Genomic DNA, 11,619 nt, shown 5'->3' with positions numbered 1-11,619 from the left:
TTGGTTTGATTTTTTTTGTTTACTTTGCGTCTTCTTTTTCTGTAAACTCACATCTTACGACCTTGTTGGCAACACAACGTTTCATAGTTCTGCGTCCCATGCCAATGTTTTTTTCAAATTTCATGAGGACTGTATCCCTGAACAGCTCAACAATATATTGCTTTTCACAGTTTTTCCTTCCCATTTCGTGAGAGAAAATGGCTGCAGAATCACCAAGTGTGTCTATACAAACAATGTGACAACCTATTTACAGGTGCACCCATTTACCCCTGTTTACAAGTGCAGATGAAACACAGCAGGCCGTTTGCATGTTTTCGAGACATTTTATTCCCCGTGATGTTGGGGTTGGGGCTGAAAGTGTCGGTGGAAGCTTTAGTTGCTGCTGATGATCTGGTCGGCCCAGGCGCGCAGCTCGGTGACACGGGCGTACACTCCGGGCATGCTGGTGGAGCAGGTGCCGCTGCCCCAGGACACAATACCGACGAGGGTCCAGGCTCCGGACTTCTCGCAGACCAGGGGGCCGCCAGAGTCGCCCTGGGATGAGCACAGAAGGGTTAGTACGGTGGTTTAGAGGGGACAACAACTGGGAACAACCATCTTTTCCCTTTTTCACTCATGGATTTGATCAAACCGAGACCAAACAATGCTATTTGATTCTTATTCCATCCATCAGCCAAAGGAATGAGGGCGATTTGGATGTTCAAAAGCAAAAGGATAGCTTTGTGTGTGCGTGTGTGGTGTGAGTTGTGTTCATGAGCGCACCATGCAGGAGGAAGCTCCGGAAGCTCCAGCGCAGATCATCAGGTCGGTGATCTTGCTGCCCCAGTAGTTCTTGCACTTGCTGTTGTCGAGCAGGGGCAGGGCGGCCTGCTGCAGGAGGGCGGGGGTGTTAGCGGCTGAAAGACATAACAACAACAACACATGACACCGGCTTCTTCAGAACAGATACACGTGTATGGAGAGGTAGTATGGATATAGTGGAGAGGGGGAGAGGCTAAATGCTAACGGCGTCCGTGCTGTGTTTACGTGACTGAGGGCACGCGTGAAGACCAAACAGGTACATATAAACTCGTCTAAGCTAAGGTACGAACATATCTCAGTGTGTAAAAACGGTGGCCAGGGACGGACTGGGACGGAAAAAGGGCCCTGGACTCTGACCAGCCTGGCCCAAATTAGCGTAAATGCAGCACTTCCACAAAGACATATGTGAACCTCTTGCCTCCCGTCTTAACCGAGTGCATTTCCTCCAGTTCAGTTCAGTATAATGCCTCATTTGAAAGCTAAGACCTACAAAAGTGATTGTACCCTTTTGTCACATTGCTGCAACATGTTTTTGTTGTGTTTTTTCATTACTTTTTTTTGTGGCTTTTTGTTTTCGTCTGTTTTTTGTCCGTTTTTCATTGCTTATTTTGTTGCTTTGTTGTCATGTTTTCGTCACGTCTTAGCCACTTTTTTGTCCCATTTTTGTTGCTTTTCTGGCTCACTCGTTGATTTTTTGATGCTTTGCCTTTAAGCTCTTAGATTTGGATGAAGCTCGGTTAAGGCGGGGATTTAAGAGGTTAAGGAGAAAATTTAGACTGGTGGCCCAAGAGCCAGTGGCCCTTCTGTGCTCTTCCAGAACGGACATATGGCCAGTCCGCCCCTGACGGTGGCCTATTCCTTTAAATAATACATCAATGTGTTTTACACACCGAAAAAAGGGCCCTAGTGTTTTTGATATAGCAGTTAAAGGTGCGTTATGCAACTTTTTATGTGGGAAAAAAAAAAAAAAGTTGATATTTGTGTGCATTTAACCTTGTAGTGACCCAGCGGCTGTATGTGTGGTCAGCATGACGCCTTTACTTTCCATCACAGTGCTCTCTCGGACGCTCCAGGATCAACTGTTTGGAAGGTTTTCACTGCTGACGGAGCCTCTCGCTGGAAAACTTACAAAACAATTGATCCTGGATCCTCCTAGAAACCACTGTGATGGAAAGTAATGGCGTCACAATTACCACTTGTACAGACACTCAAATACGCACAAAAATCACCTTTTTTTTTCTTGCACACAAAGTTGCATAGTGCACCTTTAAAGCTTGAAAATATAAATCACGTTGTATCAATATGAGCGAATAGTTTACTCCATGGCTGACAAGTTTCTGACATTTTGTTTGTTGAATTTGAGACTTCAGAGTCAATACTAACCCTGCTTTGTAAAATCAAGTAACTCGAGGGAAACCACTGAGCAGAGTTGAACAAAGTGCTATAGCCTGTGTGTGATGGTTGTTTCTCTTACCGTTGTAGCGGGTGAGGCCCCAGCCGCTGGTCACACACCTCATGCCTCCGGGGAAGCTGTCTCCGGTCTCAGCGAGGCACACGGGGGACACTCTCATGCTCAGCTGAGCGGGGGAGGCCAGCTTGATCAGGGTGATGTCGTTGTTGATGGTGTAGCCGTTGTACTGGGGGTGCTTGAAGACCTGCGCACGAGAGAGCAAATTTTTAGTATTAGAGCCCAACTTTGAAAGAAAATGCTCTAAATGTGTCTTTTATGAGTGTGTGACTGGGCAGCGGCGGCGACGGTACCTGTGCGATCCTCATGGTCTGGATGTCCTCTGCGTTGGAGGAGCGGTCGTGCTCTCCCAGGATCACGCGGTGGGACGTCCTGCGGTAAAACAACAGGCGGGGCTTTGGTCACGGGTCACTTTTGAGGAGAGCAGTGCGACGACAGAGGCGACTGACCTGAGGTTGCAGTGGGCAGCAGTGACGACCCAGTTCTCATTGATGAGGGAGCCGCCGCAGAAGTGGAAGCCAGTGTAGTCCTGAGAGAAGTTAGAGAGCCTGATTACTATTCATGATCCAGAACCTTAAAGGGGGGGTATTATGCAAAATCGACTTTTTCAAGCTTTTCATCATGTTATTATGTCATTCCGTCATTAAAAACATGCCTGAAGTGTTGCCTTGGCACATTCACGTATTTTTGAGTAATCTGTAAAAACTCTGATGGCGGCCATTTTAGGGATAGGTTTGCCTGAGTCCTCCTAGGAACGCCCCCACCTCCTGGAGACGCCTCTGAGCTTTCGTCACCATCAAGTAACCAACCACTGCTCCTCCTCCCCACTGATGCCACAGACAGCGTGTGGAGGGGGCGTGTCGGAAAGGGTCAGAGGTTCTTAAAGAGACAGAGGCCTATTTCAAGACATTCCCTACAGCCATTTTGAGAGAGCAATTTTATACAAGGCAGTTATTCTAATTTACTGCATTTACAGACCAACAGAAGGTTTGGTCATCATTGTAGTGTGATATAGACTGGTGCTGTGTGATTGAAAAAAGCATAATACCCCCTCTTTAACACTTTGAGAAACTTGGTGACACATGCTTGTAAAGAACAATACAAGTGCAAGCCTTTATTATTGTTATTAATTATAGTATTTTGTAATTCACTATTTAATATATTTTAACATTTTGGCTGTGCAGCACATAAAGCAATTTAGAAATAAAGTAAGCTTTCTTGAAATAAGTCAAGTAATTTAACCTTGATTTGAGGGACTCATTTCAGGACATCTGACCAAAGGGCAAGCGTTACTAATTTAGTTTATTTTTTATTTTTTTTCAAACAAATGTGAATTGGACAATTTATTTTCTTAATTCTTGCCTCTTGGACAGATTTCTTGAAATATGTTACTCAAATCAAAGACACATTTACTTATTCCAAGAACATTTGATTTCTAGATTATTCTCTGCCATGTTCCTTATTCTTATCTCATTATCCTTTTATTTTAATACCACTTTAGTACTTTAACTTTTTCTGATGCTTATGTGGCATTGTTTAAGCTCTAATCTCCATGTGGATCGTCTGGGTTGTGTCCTGACAGACCAATTGTCGCTTGTAGCAGAGATTCACGACGACCATGACACTATGGGGCCGACATCGCTGTAGTACCTCCATATAGCGGCGGCAGGACAAGCTAGTTTTACATTGCATAGCGCTGAACATTAGACACGTTCTAGACCAGTGGTTCTCAACCCTTTGGAGCTACGACCCCCACTATAACAGTTAAAGGGGTTCGTGACTGGTCACACCATGAGAAATAGGCACATTAGTCTACATAATTCTTAAAAAACAAAGGCAAAAAAATGGCTGAAGTAAAATTCATCAAATTCTGTACAAATAATGTCCCTCTGGTAAAATACCACACACATGCTACAATAAAACATTAGATTATACGCTAATAAAACTATGTATATTTTGTCTACATGCTATTTTTTGCCTATTTTTTTTTTTTTTTTACTTTCTACAGCTAGATATTGCTCCTGTCATAACGCTGGGTTAGGCACAATCAAAGGGACCCGGCTGGTTTTCGTAAGAAACATTGTAGAAATCTGGTTTACTAATGAGGGCCGGACTGTTAGCATTGATCCCGCCCTTATGCCCTTTTTAGGAACATGCTTCGTCAGAGCTGGGGAGGAGGAGTCTGTAAATCCGCCATGATTCCACCCTCGAACGTGGTCATTGAGGCAAACGGGGAGGGGTGAGGAGGAGTTGTCCATTATTTTGTACAGTCTATGTGACAGACGCGTGTCATCGCACCAGCCCTGATAAACCGATGTGGTCTCACCTGGAGGGACACCTGCCAGGGCCAGGAGTGGGGCACGGCCTCCTCTCCGTTCACGATACGGGAGTACCCGGTGATGACGGGGGAGATGGCGGGGTTGCCGCACCCTGGAACACAAAACGCACACTCATTAACTCATGTGACGGATGAAAACGGAGTGCAATGCAACTTTTATTGAATTTTATGGAAAGGGTTATGGTGTTTTCTTGGGAAATACCACAATTCCATGTTATTTTTTGTTTTTGTTTTGTCTGCCCTGTAACATCAGCAGTATGTATAGTATAAGTAAGTAAGTAAACCTGGCGTGTGGTTTTCCTTGTTTGAAAAATTTGAGAATCACAACACAACACAAATGTCTTTTTTTCACTGTCTATGTCTAAGCTACACAAAAAAAAGGTTTAACAGGATTTTTTGCCAAACAAAATCGGCCTGAAATGTGTCTGAAGCAAATACACTGCTGTTTAAAAAAAACAAACTCTAAGGCTACACTGATGATTAGAAAACCTTTGTGGAGTTAGGTCAGTTAGCTGCACTGCAAAAAGTGAATATCAAGCATTGGCTTAAATGACTTGAATTGAGGAAATGTTTCTTGTTTTGAGCGGTTTTCACTCATTTAGACACTTTTCCTGATCTTACTTTGCTTGTTTGAGGACATTTCAGACCAGTTCTAGGGTAAATCTCGCTTGAAATAAGAAAGTAAAATTGCCAATGAGATGAGACCAATTTTCTTACCCCATTGGCAAAGAAAATGACCTGAAATAAGGACGAAATGTATCGAAACGAGTCAGAAACATCTCAGAACAAGTGAAAAAATCGAGGACAAATGCCCAAGAACTTCTTAACCAGTCAAAACAACTAAAATTTGGATTACTGTGCTCAAATTGAGATGTTTATACTGATCTAGTTAATTACTTTTTGCAGTGTGTAGTGGAGAAGCTGTAAAACTGGCCTTCCTTTAACTTCTTAACCCCCTCCTGAACTGAGCACATTTTCTATAGGCTTCTTGGCTTTACCCAAATCTAAAAGCTTCTTGGAAAAAAAAAGCATTAAAACAGCAACGAAAATGAGAAGAAAACGGGGATGAAAACGCAACGGAAGAAAAAACAGCATCAAAAAGTGACCCAAAAAATAGCCTCACAAGAGCAAAGAGAAGTACCAAAAACGCACACAAAAAAACATGAAAGTACAAAAACAAATGGACAAAAAGCCACTAAAGTACGGAACGAAAGTGCAGCAAAAAAGTTACAAAAAAATGATGACAACATGGAAACAACACACGTTTTGTAGAGTTTCTGGAGCATCAGCATTTGTGGGTTCAAAGGTATTCAATGTTCAAATCTTCCAAAGGACTACTACTGTCTTAAACAGCTGCAATAATCTGATACAAACGGTAAAATAAATATAATAAATGCAAAGTCTGGTGTTGTGCAGCGTCTCACCGTAGGCGGCGCCGACGAAGGCGAGGCAGGAGAGGATCCACAGGAAGGCCATGGCTCGATCATATCTCTTTCCAAACTCCTCCGCTTTTTATACCGTCCCCGTGTGGCGGCGCAGGGCTGCGATTGGACGGCTCGGAGGGCCAGGGGCGCTCTGACTGGCTGGGGCGGGGGGGGGTCCAGAGGGTGGGATAAGGACAGGTGTGCCGTGGGACGTCTCCATCTGGAAGCGGAGTTGGAAGGAACAGCTGTAAATCATTCACGAGAGGCAGCGACTGGGAACGTTTGGAGGCGAAAAATGACTTTGGAATAAATTATATAGATATTTGTTTAAAGCGCATATGACGACATTTTATATAAGGGTTTGGAGTAACAAGAGCCTCCTGCTGATGTCATAAGGGGGTGAGAGAGAGCAATGTGTTCTTTAGTCTATTTAATCAGTATACAACTGTCATAAAACATGAAATCCAGTGCCATGATGTTGAAAAGTGCATTAGAAATATGATTTTTTTTTAAAGCGCATTACAAAAGTCTACTGTTCAATGCAAAATTAAATGTATGTATTTTTCTTAAAGCATAATGTTGGTTGTTTTTGGCAGTGCTGCTGTGTCCTAACCCTCTGAATGTGGCACCTGTCGCTTTCTGGCAGTGATACTGGAAAAAAAATGTTATGTTCTTTCCCAAAAAGCATTTTACATGATATAAAAGTTGCTACATTTTTGTGCTGATTCTCAAGACTGCAACTGCAACTAATTTGGTGTGTATAATCTTGTCGAGAAACAGTGGGAACCACATGTTTACATACACTACACTATGTTTCAAATGATTATGCAAATGACATTTTTCTAAGATTTTCTATTCTCAACTGAAATGAGAGTCAGCATGATTTTCAAGTCAGGATCATTTAAATGTGGTTGAAAAAAATCTCCCAGCGATAACAGTATTTTCTTCCAAAATAAAAATATTAAAAACCTCAAAATCTACTGTTCCAAATGATTATGCAACTCATCGTCAATACATTTAAACTTTAAAGCTTGAAATTAAGTGAAGATGATCATTTGTTGAATTTGCAGCATTAGGAAGTCATATTTACTGAAATCAAAAGCTATTTCAATCAAAAACATCTTAACTGGCCAAGTTATATTTTACCATAGGAGCCCTTGTCTGATAGCAGCTTCAAAATTCTTAAACTTGTGAGTTTTTGGAAAGTTTCTGCTAGGATTTCTTCAAGGTTCAAGTTTATTAATGTCCCGAAGGAAATTATTGTGCAGCAGGTGTCCACACATAATAAAGCAAAAACAAACAAATAAAACACAGTGAGACAACAATTGTGTTTGGGACAAAGATCATACAGTCACAGCATCATCAGTCCGGCTCTGAAGCTGAGAGACCATCAGCATAAGATCAAATAAAGCCTCATTTGCAGCAGCTTCACTGAGCAACATATGATCATTTATCTTCGCAACAGCCTCTGGAATAAAAGAGGCCCTGGCCCGACGAGTTCGAGTACAGGGCATTCTTAGCCTGCGTCCGGAGGGGAGTAAGTTAAGCTCCTTAAAAAGCGGATGGTCCGGACACTCCATTATCTGTTGGTCTTCACGTACAACCCTTTGGCTGTAAAGGTCATGTAAAGGTCGTGCAGCTGAGTCTGCTGTGCACCAATGATTTTACCTGCTACTCTGACCAACTTCATCAAACAATTTCTGTTGGTCACAGAAAGAGCTCCAAACCAAGATACAAAACAAAATGTTAAAACTGACTCAATAAAAGACTGGTAAAAGATAGTCATGAGGGCATTACAAACTCTAAATGAATTAATTTTTCTTAAAAAGAAGAGTCTTTGCTGCACCTTTCTGCAGATGGCGTCAGTGTTAGACTCAAAGCGCAAGTCCTTGTCAATAATAGTCCACGAGGTACTTGTATTCGGAGACTACTTCAACCGGTTTTCCCTGGATCACAGTGTTGGTGCCACTAGGGGGCGCCTTGCGGAAATCTATCAACATGTCCTTGGTCTTTGACACATTGATAGGCAAATGAAACTGTTCACACCAATCAATAAAATCATCAGCGATGGGTCCATGGGCGCTCTGGCTGTTTGTTAAAAGACTCACAATGACTGTGTCATCTGCAAATTTCAGAAGATGCCTGTTCCCATACGCACTTCTGCAGTCATTGGTATATAAAATAAAAAGCAAAGACGATAAGACGCAGCCTTGAGGAGATCCAGTGGAGAAGAGCATTTTGGAGGACACAACCCCATTCACTCTTACACACTGTGATCTGAGTGACAGGAAGTTCACAATCCAGCCAACAAGATTAAAATCCAAATTAAAAAGAGAAATCAGCTTCTCTGCCAGTAGGTAGGGCTGGATTGTATTGAAGGCCGAGGAGAAGTCTATGAACAGCAGTCGTGCGTGGCTTTTGGGGGCTTCCAGATGCTGCACTAAAAGATTTAACAAAGTCAGTGTGGCATCCTCAACTCCTAAAGAGGCAGACTAAAGAGGCACCAGCAGCTTCAAATACCTGTCTGCTGTTTTGTAGCATCTGTTCTCTTAATCTGATGTATTTGTCTGGCTGAAACCGTCCTCATTGTGCCTTTATCTGCACAAACCCGTGTATGCTCTGAATAAGCCCCAAATCTCTTCGGTCTATCGGTACAATGAATGCGCTTAATCTTTCATGAAATATTGAAGGTATTCAACGATTTCACGCTTTTCATCAGCAGAGTGATCCTTTTTCTTTCCCATATTGCTTGAAAATGATGATCAGATTAATAAAGTGGAACATCCTTTTTCAGTAGTTTTTCCCTTAACTGGTCTTAACCTGACAACTAATCATCCCAGTCTGTGATTCAAAGAGCCCCGAGACACAAAACCATCCATGAGTTTCAATGAAAAACTTTACTTTTTTTTTACCTTTTTGACACTGAAATGCAATTTACATAATAATAAGTAACGCAGTGTATTTTAAAAAAACACATGTCAGACAGTGAGAAAAAAAAATGCAAATGTGTCTTTTTACATAGTGTATGTAAACATAGTGTAATATTTATTTTTAAAAAGTATAAAAACCTGACCTGATTTTCCTCATTTTCAGATTCTGCATTGAAAAAATGTTCTAAACCAGTTAGAAAATGTTTCCATGCTTTGTTTTCCACTTTAGAAAACATGACGTTACTTTCTCTCCTACTTCCACAGTCCCAGCTCCTGTCCCCAATCAAGCCCCGGTTGGTGTCAATGCTCACCTCCAGCGCCTGAACTCTGGAGAGTCTTAGCTTTCAAATTGGTAAAACAATGTGACTGGGGGAGTTGGAAGTGTTTGAGTGAGATTTGACACATAAAAGAAGCGTAGGAGGCTGATGATTCTGCTGCAGGGTTCTCGCTGAAACGTTTCTTCACGATGGGGGCGCTGAGGTTAACATACCTGACTGTTATGATTGACACGTGCACAGTTATAAAGATTGGCCTTCGCTTTAGAAGCACTTTACACCGCATTAAAAGACCTGTTTATCAGCTTGAATAAAGATTTTTATACAGGCTGCCTGACATCCTCCTGCTCTGAAAGGAGATGTTTTCAAAGTGAATTGAGATTGAATTATTTGTGACTAATCAAAAAAGGTGACTCTCCTTTTTAAGAGACGTCTGAAGGTTTAGTTCGAAGCTTCAGCTCAAAGCAGATTCTGCACAGCCTTCAGTTCTGCTGTCACCGGGCTCTGAGTGGCTGCGTAAAACAGCCACTAAAAGCTGCACAAACTTTTGCGTGACGCATGTTGGTGTGTTTGTGCTCAAGGAGAGGAGAGAGATAAGATTTGCATTGTGCATTTCCATCGTCTACTGCAGGTTCATTTCAGAAACACGCCCCAAACAGATTCTTACGCATCAAACTACTGCTTACTTTTGTGGCATAGCAGGAAAGGTGCCCTACTAAAAACAAGGGAAAAAAATCTTAAAACAAGACATTTTGTCTTAATTTAAAAAAATTTGCCAATGGGGTCAGCATTTTTTTCTTACAAAGAATTCTTATTTCTAGAATATTTTTCTTATCATAAAACAAGAAAGAAACACTAAATTTAAGCAAATAAATAGCCAGAATTAAGCAAAATGTCCTCAGAAAATGGAATAATTCAAGGAAAACATTCTTATTTAATGAAAAATGGTGGGGTATTTTACTTAAATGTTGCTTGATTTAAGCAAAATGTTCTAAACTACACACATTTTTTAGCAAAATGTTCTTAATAAATACTAATATTTAAGGAAAATATTGCCCGGGGACCCATCTCCATGATGTGGAGCCAGGCTGATGGTCTGAATCACCTGGCTGGAGGATTCACCTATTGTACATGTTTTTAGTGGTAGACATGGGGAGAACATGCAAACTCCACACAGAGAGGCCCCTTTGGGAATCAAACCCAGGACCTTTGAGCTGTGAAGCTGAGGCGCTAACCGCTGCGCTGCCGTGCCACCCACTTTAAAGAATGGAATGTATTATCTATCTGTGAGAGTCAGTTCTTAAATTAAGATCTTAGATCTTAGTTTTTCTTAAAATAAGAAAAAATATTCTTCAAGATTCAAAAAGTTCAAAAATGAGCATGTTTTTAGCAAATATATCTGAACAAGAAATGGCTAGATTTTATTTCCTAAAACAAGATTTTTTTTCTCAAGAAAACTTTGCTAGGCAAGACATTATTACTTTTTAGGGAAAAAATAAGAACTTATTTCTTAAAGTAAGACATTTTTTACTTGCTTAGAATCCACTTTTTGCAGTGTGGCCCTAACTGGAGGTTTTGTAATTTAGCTCCGCGTTGTGGTCACGGCTCGACGATGTAGACCCAGATGTTCCTTGTGCAGGGATGGTGTGCGTCTCGCTGTCAGGCGTGATAAACACAGGGAGGGAGTCAGCCTGTCTAACTTACAGAGGCAGCTCATTCCACAGTTTGGGACCAACAACAGAAAACGCTGTTGTTCTTCAATCAATAACAATCTCCTTTGTTTTTGTGTGTGTTTAGGGGCAAGTTGTTGTCACTGCACCAGTCTGTGAGGGCCCGGACCTCTTCTCTGTGGGCGCTAGATGTGCTAGTTATGTTCACACATTGAATCAAGTTGGGAATATTACTTTAAAAAGGTAATTAGTTATAGTTACTCATTACTTCTCCACAAAAATAACTGCATTATGAAGCAACAACAGTTTAAATGTGCTATATTAATATATTTGATTTGATTTGTGGTGGTAACTGAATTATTGTATGATTAAAGTGACTTGTTTCTGGAAAAACGCAATTACTTAGTTTCAAACTAAATCTGCAAGAAAAAGCAATTGTTCAGAATGTTGGCGCAAACATAAGCCTGTTTTAGCCACAAAATCACCAAAGCTTCAGAACCAGCGTTTACTAAACTGAAGCTCCAACAAGGACTGGACGTTCTGCGATCTTGGCCCGTCTGCTAAGGGACTCCCATTGACCCTGAGTCTCCATCAGGACCGACTTAACCTACCCATAGGCCCCAGGGATAAACATGAAATATTGGCCCCCCACACCCACCCAATCCCTTTAACCCGATATGGCGTGTTCAGCTGACATATATATATTTATTTTT

General features: G+C 41.5%; 1 protein-coding gene across 1 annotated transcript; it reads right to left on the bottom strand.

Annotated features, from left to right (window-relative positions):
* Nucleotides 1–303: 303 nt before the first annotated feature.
* On the bottom strand, nt 304–6,088 carry LOC306961959 (chymotrypsin A-like). The gene is made up of 7 exons (XM_079554935.1): nt 6,032–6,088; nt 4,596–4,699; nt 2,719–2,798; nt 2,563–2,641; nt 2,276–2,456; nt 763–896; nt 304–534 (listed from the first exon to the last, which is right to left on the bottom strand). Exons 1-7 carry the CDS (start codon nt 6,081–6,083, stop codon nt 373–375), a joined length of 792 nt encoding a protein of 263 aa, XP_079411061.1. The 5' UTR covers nt 6,084–6,088; the 3' UTR covers nt 304–372.
* Between the last annotated feature and the right edge of the window lie 5,531 nt (nt 6,089–11,619).

Source organism: Gobius niger (assembly GCF_951799975.1).
Source record: "Gobius niger genome assembly, chromosome: 4".
Taxonomy (NCBI): Eukaryota; Metazoa; Chordata; class Actinopteri; order Gobiiformes; family Gobiidae; genus Gobius; species Gobius niger.
The sequence above is the reverse complement of the archived record's forward strand: the minus strand, read 5'-3'. Positions and strand labels throughout refer to the sequence as shown.

What these genes read in the sequence shown, in the direction of transcription:
- LOC306961959 (XM_079554935.1), bottom strand. Translation starts at nt 6,083, where the DNA reads ATGGCCTTCCTGTGGATCCTCTCCTGCCTCGCCTTCGTCGGCGCCGCC. An exon ending in CTTCGTCGGCGCCGCCTACG is followed by an intron (nt 4,700 to 6,031) that starts GTGAGACGCTGC and finishes TTTGTGTTCCAG; the next exon opens with GGTGCGGCAACCCCGCCATC. An exon ending in GCTGCCCACTGCAACCTCAG is followed by an intron (nt 2,642 to 2,718) that starts GTCAGTCGCCTC and finishes GTTTTACCGCAG; the next exon opens with GACGTCCCACCGCGTGATCC.